This window comes from Aotus nancymaae, unplaced genomic scaffold, assembly GCF_030222135.1.
Source record: "Aotus nancymaae isolate 86718 unplaced genomic scaffold, 86718_ANA_hifiasm-v0.15.2.pri h1tg000019l, whole genome shotgun sequence".
Taxonomy (NCBI): Eukaryota; Metazoa; Chordata; class Mammalia; order Primates; family Aotidae; genus Aotus; species Aotus nancymaae.
This window is the reverse complement of record NW_026988431.1, coordinates 23,543,386-23,563,724: the sequence shown is the minus strand read 5'-3', so window position 1 is coordinate 23,563,724 and position 20,339 is coordinate 23,543,386. Positions and strand designations below refer to the sequence as shown.

Genomic DNA, 20,339 nt, shown 5'->3' with positions numbered 1-20,339 from the left:
TGTCCTATCTGAACCTGAAAACTGTTTCATGAGGAATGCAGAATACACGCCAGGAATCTGAGGAGGGAATGAATAGATAGAACAGTCATGATGCCACTCTAGCTAGCTTGGAAGCTTACAAGCTTACAAGCTTTTTGACCTTGGGAAAGCCACATAAACTTAACCTTTCCCTACTGAAAAGAGTGAGGAAAGATAACCTACTCTACCTACCGCACAGAGTTGTTGATTAATGTCAGAGTGGTTGGAAAACAATGAAGGAATATCATCCTATTATTACAGTTTTTAGGCCTACTTTCTTCAGTCTATTCAAATAAAAAATCCTTCCACAGAAAGTCTATCTTTGATATAAAACAATTAGAACCTGATGTCTCAAGCTATACTTGCAGAATGTATTCTCAACTGAGCAATTTAGGGACGATGGTAGGACAAAGTGCTTTTCTGAAGGTTGACAATGAGCCTACTAAGGCTCAGAGTTCCTTATTTTTATTTTATTGAATATGTTAGCAGCATTTAACACTACTGTCATATGAAACTAGGATTTGGGAATGTGTGCTTTCATGTTTCAAATCTCTTTCTACTAGTTAATTTCATTGAGAATTGTGTGTTTATATACTTACTCTGATCTATAAGACTCAGGAATGATTAAAGTATTTTGAGTGTTTCACTGTTGCCATCAATAGAAAACATTTAAAGCACTATATCTGAATTTGTAGAGGCTATAGCAGGGGTACCAGTACTGTCTTTCCCTCTTTTTTCCCCCTTAGCATAAATGGCTTCTTTTATGACCTTATAACTGACATTAACAACACTGAAAACTCTGTCCACTTGTGGATTTCTATAACATAGATAAACTTGCTATTTTTCTCACTTTACTTTTGTAGCACTGGATTGGACCTTGTTAGTTCACTCTAATAGTGGCAGGAAGCAGATGAATCCTAGGTAGATAGGGATGGGTCCCCGGTGAAACCTGAACTTCAAGCCAAAATCAGTTTAAAGCCTAGCTACAAGTCCCAGGGTAAATCCATGGACTGGTTTGAGAACATGTCTTCCTGTTTGGCATACTTTTCTCTGATTGATCCCCACCTTTTACCTATTCTACATACACCTACCCTTTCCTAATTGGTTTTTTTACACTGTTGTGCCCACCTTTGATTGGTACCTTTTACCCTTTTTTTTTTTTTTTTGCATACTCACAAACCAATCAGCAAGCATTCACCATTCTGAGCCCATAAAAGCCCCAGATCCAGTCACAAAGAGAGAAACCACCCAACTTTGGGCAGGGGATCAACCTTGCATCCCCTCGCCACTGAGAGCTGTTTCATCGCTCAATAAAATTTTTCTCTGCCCTCTTCACCCTTCAATTGTCAGCATGATCTTGTTCTTGGATGCAGACCAGAACAAGGGATCCACTGAACGTGCGTACACCAAACACTTAACAACTGTGGTCCTCTGCCCTCTGCTGGCCGAGGGCAGCCACCCCATGCAAAGGGAAGCAGCACCAAGGCTGAACTAGCCCTGGAGCCATGGGCCAGAGTGAGGGAAAGGGCTGACAGAGTTGTTAACATGCCGCTGTCCAATGGGCCATGGACAGTGGGACTGAAAGAACTAATCAGCATGCTGTAACATCCCCTTTGGGGTTTTGGGCTTGTAGGCACCCCTGCCTGGCACTACTGTGTTCCGCTCATCTGGATGCCAGAGTCTACCATGGGAGTGGCTTATGACACACCTGGTCCAGCTGCAAGCCCTGCATGGAGCCCACGTCTGTGCTGGCACTCAGAATGGCTGGCTGGACCCTGCACTCACTTACTCACGCACCCTCTCCCATGGACAGCTGAGCACATAGTCACAGCTGCCACAGGACCTGGGTTGGTGTGCAAGCCAGGCACAGCCCGGTGGGCCAAGTAGATGGGGCACCTCCTGGGCAGGAATGTCACCAGCTGTGGAGGTCCTCAGCTGGCAGAATGACAGAGAGATCCTGTGTCAATTAGAAGTCAGTTCTTCACCATCCTGGCCAACATGGTAAAACCTTGTCTCTACTAAAAAAAACAAAAATTAGCTGGGTGTGGTGGTGGGTGCCTGTAGTCCCAGTTAATCAGGAGGCTGAGACAGGAAAATCACTTGAACCCAGAAGGTGGAGGTTGCAGTGAGCTGAGATTGTGCCACTCCACTCCAGCCTGGGCAACAGAGTGAGACTCTGTCTCAAAAAAAAAAAAAAAAAAAAAAAAAAGAGAAAGAAAGCTCTTTAAAGATAAAGGATGTTCTGCTTAAGCAGGTCATCAGAGACAATTTAATTCAACTTCCAAATATTACAAAAGAGAAGCCCAAGGGTCAGCAAGCATGATTTTTCCAAAACAATGAAGATGTTGGAAGTATAACCAAGGTTTAACACAAGGTCCCAATTCCTAACTCAGGTTCCCTGTAAACACGACACTGCCACAGACCCATATTAACACATGTGTCAAGTGACTTTAGTTATTACTTAAAATCTGTAAAATGATATCAATGGGTCAGCCATATATGCACTTAACTATATCTACCACTTTGCTGGGTTAGCCATCTGAAGGCCCTTTAAAGGCTACACAGCTTTTTGTACTTTTCCTATAGATATCATCATTCCATGAACTTGTTCTACCGAGCCTTTTAAACTTGACTCCCTCATCATGCCTAATTTTTTATGTCTCAGGAATACCAGTTTAAGGTAATTGTATTAATCATGTTTTTACTTGGAAAGACTCTGAATATAAAGGTGATAAATTCCCTTTTTTAGATACACTATTATTTTTTTCTCTTAAACCTTAAAGAATCTGTATTTTAATACCTGTAGAATTTGCTTCAATATACATGCATGACTTTATTGGGATTGAAAGTACTTCATTAAAATCATACTAACATGAAAGGGCATTTAGGTTCCACTAATGAATACTGATGAACTTAGAAAAGAATTCTGAAGCTGGATGAGTGAGTGATTCACAGATATATCAACCGTATCTAGCTAGGGAAAAATTACCAAGATCGATAAGTTTTGATAACATATTCATTTCCTCCTTCAATTAAAACAAACAAATCATGCAAGTAGAAAATTCACATTGCTATTTTAGCAATGTTTTCCACTCTCTATCATTCTAAAAATTCCTAATGCTAAGCTGATAGAATTTGCCTAAGTTTATTGATCAAAACTCATACCTCATTGACCAGCAACCTCATACTTTAGTCTTATTTTACAGATATTTTGTCATCTTGTGGGTTTTTTTGGGGAGTACGGAGTATATAGTCAGAGAACTTACAAATACATATGTATATAAAATATAAATATGGAACTTTCAATTTTCATAGTCAGAATTGTAAGCCTTACCAGAAAAAAGTATGCTTCCTTATGCATCAGAGAAATAATGGATTATATTTCTGATGCTTAATGAAACTGCTTTGTGTAAGAGAAATGATATGAAAGTTCATAACTTTACAGAACAGATATAGGTATAAGGAAGTAAATTCTTTTAAGTCAATCAAAGAATAAAGGATATACTAAAAGGTTGAAGCCAACAACCAAGGAAAGGACAGAAATCCTTTGAATCTAAATTTACATTGAACTTGGAGGCCCAAGTTGATCAGACAGAGCTTTGGCAATGGAACCCACAGACAGACTGACTGACTCAGAGACAGTTCGACAACTGCCAACATGACTGTTGGGAGGGTTGCCAAAGAGCCAAAGGCTGGGATTACCATCCAATGCCTGGCATTCTGATATTCGTGTTTGAAGCTTTCTCTCTTATACTTCTTCCAATATTTTTGTTTGGCTCAAAAGTAGCAAGGATTCACAGATTTTTTTAGATCATTAAATGTTCTTATTTTCAAGAAATATAACATTAGTTGTAAAAGAGCACACTTTTTCTCTGAAGTGTAAAGAAAATTTTGGTGAATCGTTTTACGCTCAAATAGAGAAATCAGTGTTAAAGTCTGTTTGAATCTTTATTTTATTAGATTACGCTTAAACCCCCAAATAAGAAATATTAATACATATCATAATGTGAAATAATTTAGTGTTTCATTGTATCTGCTCTTACAGAACTGGTCTTTTGTATAAATCTACTTTCTTGATCTTCATATGGCCCCCAAGGTTCTACTTGGATAAATCAACCCCTGTGTCGGGTACCAATGATAATACAGTTTGGCTATAAGGAGAGGTAGTTCCTCAATGATTTCCTTGACTTGTGAGGAAGGCAAAAGGGAAGAACAACCTTCTGTGGGAAAAGAGACATTTGTTCCAGTTTCTCATGGCAATGTCCATTTAATTTGCCTGCTGAGTTGCTGGCCAAAGAGTTATGTTTTGGCCTACAACTTTAGGCAAATACTATCATTAGGCAATTTATCTGCCATTAGGCAAATTCCACATTCAGAATTCTTGGACTCTTACAGAGAAGCCTATTTTTCACCCAACTTAAAATTATGCATATCCTACTGGGGAAGCTTACCTTTGGGTCTCTAAGGAACAGAGCCTTAAGAATCAGTGAGTGTACATCCCCGATGAGTGGGTAATGCATCAGAAGGCCAAGACAGGTCTGGTAGTTACTAGAGATCACTAAATAAGAGGAAAAAATAATTCAGAAGCAATACTATTTAAGATATTCTGCATTACAGAGAACATAAAAACAAATGACTTAAGAGTCACTGAAAGCAAACCAATAACTCAACTGATTTGATAAAAGGAAGTAGGAAGAAGGGATCTTTACTAAATTGCCTTTGAAGAAACACATTGTATTGTTAACTGCAATCTAACATATTAGCATTTATTCTCAGGGGGTTTTGGAAAGAAGAACTTCACATACAGATATGTGTACGTGTGCAACATAAATTCTCAGAACGATGTATATTTACTGCTATTTATACGGCTGTGTTTAAATGTCTCCTGTTTTGCTACTTAGAAATTAGCAATAAAAACTGTATGAATGGAAAAGAATCAGTTTAACATTTTCATTAAATAATATTTGCCTTGATTATTATGTGTTATAACTTGTTACATTTTTTCTTTTGTATAGGTAAATATTATATAACTCAAAATTAAAGAAAGCAGAATTTCTTCTAATTATTTGTTTTTCTAAAGGTAACAAGAGATATAGGGAGAGAATATCTATGCAGCATTTCTTGGAGGAAAAGTGTCAAAATTGTCATAGATAAGTCTAAATGTGTTCCGTAGCCTGTCATTTAATGTTTTTTCAAATCAACCTAATTATGGGTGTAATTATTAAACACATCTTTTCAGGCAGGTCTATGTAAACTACTTTACTTCTTGGCAATCTTATCTGCCACTGCTGTCACAGGTGGGCCCATTAACAATGCTTGTTTTGTGAACCACACTGATGGCCTCCACAGCACTGATGGTGAAGAAACGTTACAATTCTAACTTCTGTGGCTGCAACTGAAGCCTTTTCATTAGCCAGTTACTTGAAAAATATTCCATAAGAAAACAACTGTGATTCAATAGAAACAACACAAATCAAAAACTAAGCAATAATTTACAATTATAAATATCTTTGATTTTCAGATTATTTTTTCTTCTGCTGTTGGAATATCATTTCTTGCTATAACTTCCTACTTCTCCCCCTCCTATGAGCACTATGGGGAAAGGAGACAGGACTGGGCAAAATGAATAATTATAATCTATGTAAGGAACCACTTTATCATCTTCATTTCCATTGCTGATATGACAGCTTGTAATTTCATACATCTGCTTTCATTTGTAAAGCACTCACTTACCCTACCCTTTCTGTATCTGTTCAGACTCTTATTTGTTCATTTTTTCATATTTACCTTTAGTTACCTGCTGTCCCTTTTTCTCTAGAAATTCAAAAGCTAAGATACTGAGAACAGTATAATGTTTTTATGTACAGTTTTCTTTGAGATCTAGCAAGTAATTAAGACTTAATCAATTCATCTTATAACTCAAAAAGAAGTTATATATTAGTATTTGACCAAGAAAGAATTCTTACACATTTTGTAAAGAGGTAGGAAAATTTTGTGGAAAAATTTCTGATCTCATGACTCAGAGATGTAGGTGTGAATTCTGGGGCTTTATTTGAACCTTTCATCAAGTTGCCTAAAGATTAAATGATATAAGCTATGAGACTGATTTATAGTAGCTATTTAAAACCAGTTCGGGTAACCTCTGTGAGCTTAAGTTTAGTTGCTTGGAAAACAACTTTTTGATTGAAAATATTTATTTGACTGCTTCACTCAATCCAATAATTATTTGTTGAATTACCTCATTCATGACAGGCCCTATGCTAAGGGAGGATGTAGAGATAAACAAAACAGAGTCCTTACTCTGGAGAAAATTACAGTACAGAAGGGTAGATGTGTAATATCAAGAAGCTATTACTACTACTACAACTAAGATAACAGTGAATTATTAAAAGCTTTCTAAGCCAGGCCACATGCTAAGAACTTTACCTACATTACCTCATTTAATTTCTATGACATTCTTATGAAACTAACAAAATTCTTTTCTTTGTTTTACAGATGCAAAAACTGATACTTGGAGAAGTTAAGTCACTTGCGCAAGTTACCAGTGACTCCCTAGAGGGGCAAGATTGGAAACCCAAGAAGTCCAGCTGCAGAGTCTGTACTCTAATACAAGACATTTGTTTTGAAAGGCCATTGTTTTGAAAATCAAGAGACACAATGGATGCATACTGTAAACTAGTAAAGTATTACTAGTGAAGTAGTTTTAAGTATACTAGAAGATCAGCATAACCTAATCTCCAGAACAGTTTGATTGATTAATTAATCATTTATTTATATACTTTTTTTTTTTTAAGAGACAGGGTCTTGCTCTGTCATCTAGGCTACAGTGCAGTGGCACGATCACAGCTCACTGCACGAACTCCTGGGTTCATGCAATCCTCCTGCCCCAGCCTCTGGAGTAGCTAGGACGGACTGCAGAAGCATACCACCATGCCTGTCAAATCTCTAAGTTTTTTGAAAAGACAAGCTCTTGCTATGTTGCCAGGCTTGTCTTGAACTCCATAGAATAGCATAATTTAGATATAAATATACAGATAGACAGAGACAAGAGCAATAATCCTGTTACTATAACTTGTTAAAACTTTTGAAGCTATCAGAAGCTATAAAATATACAAGGGAAGCCAAATAATGTACTAATATTCTACTTGCAGAACAAGTGAAGAAGGTAACACTTTCATCCTTCTATCCATCTATCCAATCACTGCATGCAATGAACATTTCCTGGGCATCTACTGAATGCCAGATATCCACAGACTATGCTAGGCACTGGCACTAGGAACATAAGAGCAAATAAGTTAAGTTCACTGCTTTCAGGCAATGGTATCTCTAATTTGCTAATGAAAATCTGCACTTTTAGAAATACCCTTAATTTGAAATAACATATACTAAGTATTAAATCTCCTTTTGAATAACTACAGCCAATTTAAAGCAGGTAGAAGAGAATTATACAAGCTTGTTTAAAAATAAACTAGCAAGGATCTGACAACAAGAATTTAGTTTTGAACTTTACAGTAAGCTTTTATTGAACATGAAAAACTAAACTAATCTGTAATACTGTTCTTTCTCCAATATTTATTCTATCAGAGCAGGGCAGTGACATGAAGGAAAAAGTGAGAGATAAGAAAAATTACTGAGTTTTAGTATCTACCTACATTTGAAATGAGGTATGTTTATGCTTTAAAAACAAAATACTGGCCGGGCGCGGTGGCTCAAGCCTGTAATCCCAGCACTTTGGGAGGCCGAGGCGGGTGGATCACGAGGTCAAGAGATCGAGACCATCCTGGTCAACATGGTGAAACCACGTCTCTGCTAATACAAAAAATTAGCTGGGCATGGTGGCACGTGCCTGTAATCCCAGCTACTCAGGAGGCTGAGGCAGGAGAATTGCCTGAACCCAGGAGGCGGATGTTGCGGTGAGCCGAGATCGCGCCATTGCACTCCAGCCTGGGTAACGAGCGAAACTCCGTCTCAAAAAAAAAAAAAACAACAAAATACTAAAGCCACATTCTAAAGAGTTGATTTAAGGAAGGTAAAGCAAAGGTAAGTAGTACCTAAGAAAAGATAATGGATTTGGAATGAGGACTAGATCATTGGCCTAGTCATTATAATATGGTGAATTTAGGCAAGCTGTCCAACTTCACTGAAACTTTATTTTACCATTTATAAAATAAAGACAATACTGCTTACTCTATCTACAGGGTTTCTGTGAGTGGCCCATGTGCTAGGTGGTACGGTTCCCTATCTTGCTCGATTCATCCTTGATGAAAAGGATTACTTCCACATGAGGCAGAGCCGACTTCTCTGTCTGAACCTTTATGTGCCCCACAACTATTCTGGAATGGTCTGGAGATGGTTTAGTTTCTTCGGCAGGTACAAACAAACAAACTAAAAAGTGAAATCAGTAATGATATGCAGAAAAAGTAATTGTTTTGAGAAAGTTTAAAGCAATGTGGATCAATAACTTACACATAACTCAAAACTAACCACACTTAAAATTGTAATATTTGTAAATGCATGTAACAGTATTTTCAAATTATTTAAGTTCATATTGAGATATACTTTAATTCTCAACATAATAAAACAGACTGAAACTACCACAAAACACGAAACTATATACAGACTTCCTTTAATTTCTCACCTGACTCCTCCAAAATAGCTATCACTTTGTCAAGTACCTATAATATGCCTGAAAACTAGTCATATTATTTTATAAAGATCTCATGAGTCCTCCTAATTCCCCCTAAGGAAAGTATTATCGTTGACTCTCTATTATAGATGAGGTAGTGCAGAGTAGGTAACATCACAGCCAAGGTCGCAGAGCTCCTGAACAGCAAAGACAGGGCTGAACCTGGGTATGTGTAGACTGAAAGCCTCACTCTTCACCACTATGTCTTATACTTTCTTACATTCTTAGCAAGTGTATGACAGGGGTATCTGAGTAAACTGAAAAAAGTCCTTCGTGTAAAATGCCAAGAATATCGAATATTTAGAAAAAGGCATAAATTCTTATATTTTGCTATAAAATGGCATATTAAAACAAATAATCATATATTAAATATAAAATAAACCTGGCAAAGACACAACTAAAAAAGAAAATTTCAGGCCAATATCCCTGATAAACATCGATGTGAAAATCTTCAATAAAATACTGGCAAACCAAATCCAACAGCACATCAAGATGCTTATCCATCATGATCAAGTCAGCTTCATCCCTGGGATGCAAGGCTGATTCAACATATGCAAATCAATAAATGTAATCTGTCACATAAACAGAATCAAACACAAAAACCACACGATTATCTCAACAGATGCAGAGAAGACCTTTGACAAAATTCAACAACCCTTCATGCTAAAAATGCTCAGTAAACTAGGTATTAATGGAACTTATCTCAAAATAATAAGAGCTATTTATGACAAACCCACAGCCAATATCATACTGAATGGGCAAAAACTGGAAGCATTCCCTTTGAAAACTGGCACAAGACAAGGATGCCCTCTCTCACCATTCCTATTCAATATAGTATTGGAAGTTCTGGCCAGGGCAATCAAGAAAGAAAAAGAAATAAAGTGTATTCAAACAGATAAAGAGGAAGTAAAATTGTCTCTATTTGCAGACTACATTATTGTATATTTAGAAGACCCCATCATCTCAGCCCAAAATCTCCTTAAGCTGATAAGCAACTTCAACGAAGTCTCAGGATACAAAATCAATGTGCAAAAATCATAAGCATTCCTACACACCAATAACAAACAGAGAGCCAAATCATGAGTGAACTCCCATTCACAATTGCCACAAAGAGAATAAAATACCTAGGAATACAACTAACAAAGGATGTGAAGGCCCTCTTCAAGAAGAACTACAAACCACTGCTCAAGGAAATAAGAGAGGACACAATCAGATGGAAAAACATTCCATGCTCATGGTTAGGAAGAATCAATATTGTGAAAACGGCCATAATGCCCAAAGTAATCTATAGATTCAATGCTATTCCCATCAAGCTACCATTGACTTTCTTCACAGAATTGGAAAAAAACACCTTAAATTTCATATGAAACTAAAAAAGAGCCTGCATAGCCAAGACAATTCTAAGCAAAAAAAAAAAACAAAACCAGTGACAACAAACAAAGCTAGAGGCATCATGCTACCTGAATTCAAACTATACTACAAGGTTACAGTAACCAAAACAGCATGGTACTGGTACCAAAACAGATATATGGACCAATGGAATAGAACAGAGGCCTCAGAAATAACACTACACACCCATCTACAACCATCTGATCTTTGACAAACATGACAAAAACAAGCAATGGGGAAAGGACTCCCTATTTAATAAATGGTGTTGGGAAAACTGGCTAGCCACATACAGAAAGCTGAAATTGGATATCTTCCTTACACCTTCTACAAAAATTAATTCAAGATGGATTAAAGATTTAAACAAAAGATCTAACACCATAAAAACTCTAGAAGAAAACCTAGGCGGCACCATTCAGGACATACTTCATGACTAAAACACCAACAGCAATGACAACAAAAGCCAACATAGACAAATGGGATTTAATTAAACTAAAGAGCTTCTGCACAGCAAAGGAAACTATCATGGGATAGGCAACCTATAGAATGGGAGAAAATTTTTGCAGTGTACCCATCTGAAAAAAGGCTAATATTCAGAATCTACAAAGAATTTAAATTTACAAGAAAAAAACAAACAATCCTATCAAAAAGTAGGCAAAAAATATAAACAGATACTTCTCAAAAGGAGACATTTATGCAACCAAGAAACATGAAAAAATGCTCATTACTGGTCATTAGAGAAATGCAAATTAAAACCACATTAAGATACCATCTCATGCCAGTTAGAATGGTGATCACTAAAAAGTCAGAAGACAACAGATGCTGGAGAGGATGTGGAGAAATGGGAATGCTTTTACACTGTTGGTGGGAGTGTAAATTAGTTCAGCCATTGTGAAGATAGTGACAGTGTGGCAATTCCTCAAGAACCTAGAACTAGAAATACCATTTGACCCAGCAGTCCCATTACTGGGTATATACGCAAAGAATTATAAATCATTCTATTATAAAGACACATACACATGTGTATTTATTGCAGCACTGTTCACCATAGCAAGACTTGGACCAACTCAAATGCTCATCAATGACAGACTGGATAAAAAAAAATGTGGCACAGATATACCATGGAATACTGTGCAGCCATAAAAAAGAAGGGTTCATGTCTTTTGCAGGGACATGGATGCAGCTGGAAACCATCATTCTCAGCAAACTAACACAAGAACAGAAAACCAAACACTGGATGTTCTCACTCATAAGTGGAAGTTGAACAATGAGAACACATGGACACAGGGAGGGGAACATCACACATCAGCGACTGTTGTGGGGGCAGGGGGCTGGGGGAGGGATAGCATTAGGATAAATACCTAATGTAGATGACGGGGTGATGGATGTAGCCAACTACCGTAGCACGTGTATACATATGTAACAAACCTCCATGTTCTGCACATGTACCCCAGAATTTCAAAGTATAATAAAAAAAAATTAAGCCTGATTTATACATTTGACTCTCTTAATTTTTAATTGAAATGAAGAAGAACCACAGGTTGGGAATTAGTTTTATCTGAAAATAGACATTTATACATATACTTTATTTCACTGTGTTTTGTGATTTTTAATGCCTTAATCAGAAATATATATTGTCAGTAAAAATGGCTGAAGTACAGAAGGTATTTAAGAAGTGTTGACAATATCTTCTTTTTTGTGTTAGATTGTATTCATTCATTCAATATTTATAGTAAACACCTGTTTTATTTAAAATGCAGAGTTAAGTTCTAAAAACATGAAAAGAAATTAAAAAATTAAAAAAATTAATTAAAATAATTAAAACAATCTCAACTTTCTCTCACATTCCAGTGGAAGAGAAACATAAGATTAACTGAAACCTATTGTAGATTTCAAATAATAATTCAAATAATTAAACATAAGATTAATTCAAACCTATTGTAGGTTTCAAATACTAAGGGCTGTGACAACTCCTAAACTGGAAGACTTTAGGGTCAGTGAGGTGCCAGCCAACAATATGTGGAAGCAAATGAAGGCAGGATACTGGGTGGCTCCTATGACAGAGGCACTAAGGAGAAATGGGATGTGTGGAAGGAGAAAAGTGGGTGGAGGTCTGATTTGTATATGAGGGAGCCACCAAGATGTCCTTCAGTAGGTGAATGAATAAACAATCTGTATTATATCTAAAAAATGGAATATTAGCATTAAAAATAAATGTGCCACCAAGCCATGAAAAGACACAGAGGAAACTTAACTGCATATTACTAAGCAAAAAAAAGCCAATGTGAAAAGGCTACATACTTCATTCATCTGACTATATGACATTCTGACAGTAAAAAGATCAGTAGTTTCCAGGAATTAGAGGGATAGTGGGGATGAATAGGCAGAACACAGAGGATTTTTAGGATATTTTCCGAGACCCCCAGTGGATACCTGAAACCTCAAATAGTATTCAGCCCTATATGTACTAAGCTTTTTCCTATATATACATTACCTATGATAAAAGTTTAATTCATAATTCAAGTAATTTATAAATTATGATGAGATTAGCAATAATACCTAATAATAAAATACAATAATTATAACGATATGCCAGCATTGCTACTCTTGAGCTTTAGGGCTTTAAGTAAAACAAGGGTTACTTGAACACAAGCACTGTGATACCACAATGGTCACTCTGATAATCAAGATGGCTATTAAGTGCCTAATGGGCAGGTAGCTTATGCAGTGTGGATACCCTGGACAAAAGGAAGATTTATGTCCAGAGCAGAGCACAGTGGGGTGACTACAGATTTCATCATGCTACTCAGAATGGGAAACAATTTAAAACATACACATTTTTTTATTTCTGGAATTTTCCATTTAATATATTTGAATCTTGTTGATATCAGATAATTGAACTTGTGGAAACCGAAACTGCAGATAAAGAGGGACTGCTGTATATAGGACACTATGAATATATGTCATTATATACATTGATCCAAACACGCAGAGTGTATAACAACAAGAGTGAACCCTACTGTATAACTATGAACTTTGGGCAATAATGCTGTATCAATACAGGTTTATCAACTATAAAAAATGTATCATTTTGATGTGGGATGGTGATAGTGGGGGAGGCTATAGGTATCTGGGGGTGCGTATATGCAAACTATATTTTCCACTTAGTTTTGTATTGAACCTAGGACCTTCCTTAAAATCCAACTCATATTTTTTCTAAAACAAAACATTAAAAAAGAAACCCCAAATAACAGATAATGTGGTATTATGGTATATCAGCCTTTGTTAATGAAACTTGAGGAGACTGTTAAACTAAGATATAAAAGTAGTATAAAATGGTGTTTGTAACAGGGTACATTAATATACATATGTGATATAATCATAAAAACAACTGACACCATTTTCTGTCTCAGAGGGACGACAGCTAGTAGTCAGGAAGTGCTTAAAGACTCCTTCAAAAAGAAGACTATCAATTTGTGTCTTGATAAAACTTTGTGACATTACCATGAGGTTTAAAATCAGTAGTCACTGAAGTTAAGCAAAGCTTGTCCAGAAAAGACAAACACAATTTGCAGTTGAAATAAACTGCATTTTGACATCAATATGATGTTAAACATGCTGTTAACTAGAAAATAGAGAAACAGAAATTCTGGATTAGGACAGAGGGAAACCCTGGCAGACAGTGGCTGAAGAATAAGTAGAGAGAATATTTGAAATCACAAAGAGACCACAACTGCCATGCCACATGCCAGGCCAGAAAATGGCTAAAGAGATCCCAACCAAAAACAGGAAAATTATAGTAGAGTATTGTAACACGCTTACTTACGCTGGCTGAAAAAACAAGGCAGGAAGTGGGTAGAAGTGTCAAGAAGGAAACTTTTCTATTTATAGTGTTCAAAGAGAAAGCACATTTAAAAAGGCAATAAATATTTGAGAAATATTTTCTTTTTAAGAAAATCTAGGCTGAGCGAGGTGGTTCATGTCTGTAATTCCAGCACTTCGGGAGGCTGAGGCGGGCAGATCACCGGAGGTCAGGACTTCAAGATCAGCCTGGCCAACACAGCAAAACTCTGTCTCTACTTAAAATACAAAAATTAGCTGGGTGTGGTGGTGGGCACCTGTAATCCCAGCTACTTGGGAGGCTGAGGCAGGAGAATCACTTGAACCTGGGAGGCAGAGGTTACAGTGAGCTGAGATCACACCACTGCACTCCAGCCTGTGCAACAAGAGTGAAACTCTGTCTCAGAGAGAGAGAGAAAAAGAGAAAAAAGGAAAGTCTATAAATACATTTAATTATAGTGTTTTAGCTATTAATGCAATTTATAAGACAAATAAAAGGTATGTTATGTTTAAAATAGACGTTTTTTGATACTTGTCAATGACAAAATAAATAAAATCAATAAAAAATAGATGTGAAAATTTCAGCTACTTAATTTTTTTTTTTTTTTGAGATGGAGTCTCACTCTGTTGCCATGCTGGAGTGCAGTGGAGCCATCTCAGCTCACTGCAACCTCTGCCTCCCAGGTTCAAGCAATTCTCCTGCCTCAGCCTCACCAGTAGCTGAGACTACAGGCACATGCCACTGTGCTTATTGTATTTTTAGTAGAGACGGGTTTCACCATGTTGAGCGGGATGATCTCAATCTCTTGATCTTGTGATCTGCCCACCTCGGCCTCCCAAAGTGCTGGGATTACAGGTCTGTGCCTGGCCCTCAGCTACTTAATTTTAAAAGTAGGCAATGCTTTCTTTGAAAAGGCTTTGCTGAAAGTATATTTTCAAAGAATCATTATTTGAGTTGTTCTATGAATAAGACTAACACTTGTCTTCTTAGTAATCACAGCACACAAATCCACCCCTCCAAGGTCTCTATGGTACCTTTTGGCCTGGCATTGCCTCAAGTACTATATTAACTGAGCACATGAAGAGCTTCAGATGCTTTTAGAGATAGGAAAGAATTGTAATGTGGTTCTGGTGAACTACGGAAGTTCACAATCTAGTTGAGGAGACAGGACCAACACCCACAATAACTAAGGAAAAATGTATGAAATAAGTCAGTTAAAAAGTAGTGTGGTGAAGATCTCCATCTCAGAAGATCCAAGATGGCTGGTTAGGAACAGCTCAGGATTGCAGCTCCCAGTGAAAAAACGTAGAGGGTGAGTGGACGCCGCATTTCCAGACGGATTTTTATTGCCCACAGACCAGGAGATTCCCAGGCGGAGGAGCCCCACGGGTCGCCAGTGCGGCTGTTTTGGCCGGCACGGCTATTTTGCCGGTGCCCCAGCGTGGCGGTTCCCGGTGCAGAGTAAACGAGACTGGGTCCCCTGTTAGCCAACAAGGGGAGCTTCTGGAAGCTCTGGGAAGGCAGAGTCACTCATTCATCTGATTAAGAAAAAAAAAAAGCGGGGGGGTACTGAAACAGGGAGCCAGGCCAGGAGATTCCCAGGCAAAAAAGTGCCAAGAATCTCAGCGCCGCTGTTTCAGCCGGCGCAGTGGGTCGCCACACGGGAAATCACACAGATCCTGGCACCTTTTCAACAGGCAACCAGAACACGTAGGAGAGAGCCAACCATTCAACTAAAAAAAAAAAAAAGGCTCTGAGGCAGGGAGCCAGGTGATAAGTCTTGGCTGGTCCCACCCTCACAAAACAAAAAAACAAAAAAACAGCAATTGGAAACGCTCTGGGTTGAGAGTTTCACAGCAAGCCCAGCTGAACCCGGGATGGTCCAGCTCTGTGGGGGAGGGGTGTCCACCATTACCGAGACACTCCACCACTATGGAGGAAGTCTGCCGTTGCCGAGGCAACCCGCCATTACAGAGAGAGTCCATCATTACAAAGGCGGGCCACCATTGCCGAGGCAGTTCTAACTATACCCATATAAACAGGACTGCAGGGAAGTTCACATGGCAGCTGGGCAGAGCCCACAGCAGCTCAGCGAAGCCTCTGCAGGCAGACAGTGACTAGGCTGCCTCCTTGCTGGGCAGGGCAGCCCTGAAAAAAAAAGGCAGCAGCACAGCGGAAACTCATAAATAAAGCCCTAACTCCCTGAGACAGAACACCTGGGAAAAAAAAGGGGTTTATGAGTTCTGCTGCAGCAGACTTAAATGTACCTGCCCAGCAGCTCTGAATGAACAACAGAGCTCACAGCTCAGCACTTGAGCTCCTATAAATGACAGACTGTCTCCTCAAGCAGCTCCCTGACCCCCGTATATCCAAAGAGTCACCTCATAAAGGAGAGCTCAGACTGGCATTTGGCAGGTATCCTTCTGGGACAAAGCAGAAGTAGAAACTGGTAGCATCCCTTACTGTTCTGCAGCAGCTGCAGGTGATCCCCAGGCAAGCAGGGCCTGGAGTGGACCTCAGCAGTCCTACAGCAGAGGGGCCAGACTGTTAGAAGGAAAACTAAGAAACAGAAATAACTTCATCATCAACAAACAGGATGTCCACTCAGAGATCCAATCAGAAAGTCAGCAACTACAAAGATGACAGGTGGATAAATCCACAAAGATGGGAAGAAACCAGTGCAAAAAGGATGAAAACATGCGAAACCAGAACACCTCTCCTCCTACAAGGGATCACAACTCCTCACCAGCTAGGGAACAAGACTGGATGGAGAAGGAGTGTGATGAAATGACAGAATCAGGCTTCAGAAGGTGGGTAATAAGAAACTTCTGTGAGCTAAAAGAACATGTTCTAACCCAATGCAAAGAAACTAAGAACCTTGAAAAAAGATTTGACAAAATGCTAATAAGAATGGACAACTTAGAGAGGAATACAAGTGAATTGATGGAGCTGAAAAACACAACACGATAACTTCATGAAGCATGCACAAGTTTCAACAGCCAAATTGACCAAGCAGAAGAAAAGATATCAGAGGTCGAAGATCAACTCAATAAAACAAAACGAGAAGGCAAGATTAGAGAAAACAGGGTAAAAAGGAATGAACAAAGTCAACAAGAAATATGGGACTATGTGAAAAGACCTAATCTACGTTTGATAGGTGGACCTGAATGTGATGAAGAGAATGAATCCAAGTTGGAAAATACTCTTCAGGATATTATCCAGGAAAACTTCCTCAACCTAGCAAGGCAGGCCAATATTCAAGTCCAGGAAATACAGAGAACACCACAAAGATATTCCTCTAGAAGAGCAACCCCAAGGCACATAATCGTTAGATTCACCAGGGTTGAAATGAAGGAGAAAATGCTGAGGGCAGCCAGAGAGAAAGGTCGGGTTACCCACAAAGGGAAGCCCATCAGACTCACAGCAGATCTCTCAGCAGAAACCCTACAAGACAGAAGAGAGTGGGGGCCAATATTCAACATCTTAAAGAAAAGAACTTTCAACCCATAATTTCATATCCAGCCAAACTAAGCTTCATAAGTGAAGGAAAAATAAAATCCTTTGCGAATAAGCAAGTACTCAGAGATTTCATCACCACCAGGCCTGCTTTATAAGAGCTCCTGAAAGAGGCACTACACAAAGAAAAGAACAACCAGTACCAGCCACTCCAAAAACATACCAAATGGTAAAGAGCATCAACACAATGAAGAATCTGCATCAATTAACAGGCAAAACAGCCAGCTAGCACCAAAATGGCAGTATCAAATTCACACATAACAATATTAACCCTAAACGTAAATGGACTAAATGCCCCAATCAAAAGACACAGACTGGCAAATTGGATAAAAAGCCAAAACCCATCGGTGTGCTGTATCCAGGAAACCCATCTTACATGCAAGGATACACAAAGGCTCAAAATAAAGGGATGGAGGAAGATTTACCAAGCAAATGGAGAGCAAAAAAAAGCAGGAGTTGCAATTCTCATCTCTGATAAAATAGACTTTAAAGCAACAAAGATCAAAAGAGACAAAGAAGGACATTACATAATGGTAAAAGGATCAATGCAACAAGAAGAGCTAACGATCCTAAATATATATGCACCTAACACAGGAGCACCCAGATACATAAGGCAAGTTCTTAATGACTTACAAAGAGACTTAGACTCCCACACAATAATAGTGGGAGACTTTAACACACCATTGTCAATATTAGACAGATCAACGAGACAGAACTTCTCGTTGGATATCCAGGATTTCAACTCAGACCTGGACCAAGCAAACCTAATAGACATTTACAGAACTCTCCACCCCAAATCCACAGAATATACATTCTTCTCAGCACCACATCACACCTACTCTAAAATTGACCACATAATTGGAAGGAAATCACTCCTCAGCAAATGGAAAAGAACGGAAACTATAACCAACAGTCTCTCAGACCACAGTGCAATCAAGTTAGAACTCAGAATTCAGAAACCAACCCAGAACTGCACAGCCTCATGGAAACTGAACAACTTTCTCTTCAATGTTGACTGGATAAACAATGAAATGAAGGCAGAAATAAAGATGTTCTTCGAAACCAACGAGAACGAAGACACAACATACCAGAATCTCTGGCACACATTTAAAGCAGTCTCTAGAGGAAAATATATAGCAATAAGTGCCCACATGAGAAGAAAGGAGAGATCTAAAATTGACACCCTATCGTCATAATTGAAAGAGCTAGAGGAGCAAGATCAAAAAAACTCAAAACTTAGCAGAAGACAAGAAATAACAAAGATCAGAGCAGAATTGAAGGAGACAGAGATACAAAAAACCCTTCAAAAAATCAATAAATCCAGGAGCTGGTTTTTTGAAAAGATCAACAAAATAGACAGACCACTAGCTAGATTAATAAAAAAGAAAAGGGAGAATAACCAAATAGATGTAATAAGAAACGATAAAGGAGATATCACCACAGATTCCACAGAAATTCAAACCATCATCAGAGATTATTACAAACAACTCTATGCACATAAACTAGGAAACCTGGAAGAAATGGAGAAATTCCTGGACACTTGCCTCCTCCCAAGCCTAAACCAGGAGGAAGTCGAAACCCTGAATAGACCAATAACAAGGTCTGAAGTTGAGGCAGCAATTAAGAGCCTACCACCCAAAAAAAGCCCAGGTCCAGATGGGTTCACAGCCGAATTCTACCAGACATACAAAGAGGAGCTGGTACCATTCCTTCTGAAACTATTCCAAATAATCCAAAAAGAGGGAATCCTTCCCAAATCATTTTATGAGACCAACATCATCCTGATACCAAAACGTGGCAGAGACTCAACGAGAAAAGAAAACTTCAGGCCAATATCCATGATGAACATAGATGCAAAAATCTTCAATAAAATACTGGCAAGCCGATTGCAACAGCACATCAAAAAGCTTATCCACCATGATCAAGTAGGATTCATCCCGGGGATGCAAGGCTGGTTCAGCATACACAAGTCTATAAACGTAATTCACCACATAAACATAACCAAAGACAAAAACCACATGATTATCTCAATTGATGCAGAGAAGGGCTTCGACAAAATTCAACAGTCCTTTATGCTAAAAACCCTCAATAAACTAGGTATTGATGGAACATATCTCAAAATAATAAAAGCTATTTACGACAAACCGACAGCCAGTATCATACTGAATGGGCAAAAACTGGAAGCATTCCCTTTGAAATCTGGCACTAGACAAGGATGCCCTCTCTCACCACTCCTATTCAATATAGTACTGGAAGTTCTAGCCAGAGCAATCAGGCAAGAAAAAGAAATAAAGGGTATTCAAATAGGAAAGGAGGAAGTCAAATTGTCTCTATTTGCAGATGACATGATTGTATATCTAGAAGACCCCATTGTCTCAGCCGAAAATCTCCTGAAACTGATAAGCAACTTCAGCAAAGTCTCAGGATACAAAATCAATGTGCAAAATTCACAAGCATTCCTATACACCAATAACAGACTTAGAGAGAGCCAAATCAAGAACAAACTGCCATTCACAATTGCTACAAAGAGAATGAAATACCTAGGAATACAACTAACAAGGAACGTAAAGGACCTCTTCAAGGAAAACTACAAACCACTGCTCAGTGAAATAAGAGAGGACACAAACAGATGGAGAAACATTCCATGTTCATGGTTAGGAAGAATCAGTATTGTGAAAATGGCCATACTGCCCAAAGTAATTTACAGATTCAACGCTATCCCCATCAAGCTACCAAAGACCTTCCTCACAGAACTGGAAAAAACCACCTTAAACTTCATATGGAACCAGAAGAGAGCCTGCATAGCCAAGTCAATTCTAAGCAAAAAGAACAAAGCAGGAGGCATCACACTACCGGACATCAAACTATACTACAAGGCTACAGTAATCAAAA

The 20,339-nt window shown here is 38.3% G+C and overlaps 1 protein-coding gene across 1 annotated transcript in view; it reads right to left on the bottom strand.

The window, feature by feature from the left end:
• Positions 1-20,339, bottom strand: part of TBC1D5 (TBC1 domain family member 5) — a 561,805-nt gene that overhangs the window by 121,958 nt on the left and 419,508 nt on the right. The window contains exon 15 of the mRNA XM_012466733.2: positions 4,470-4,576. Coding sequence (XP_012322156.2) covers positions 4,470-4,576 — 107 coding nt within the window. The remainder of the gene's footprint in view (positions 1-4,469; positions 4,577-20,339) is intronic.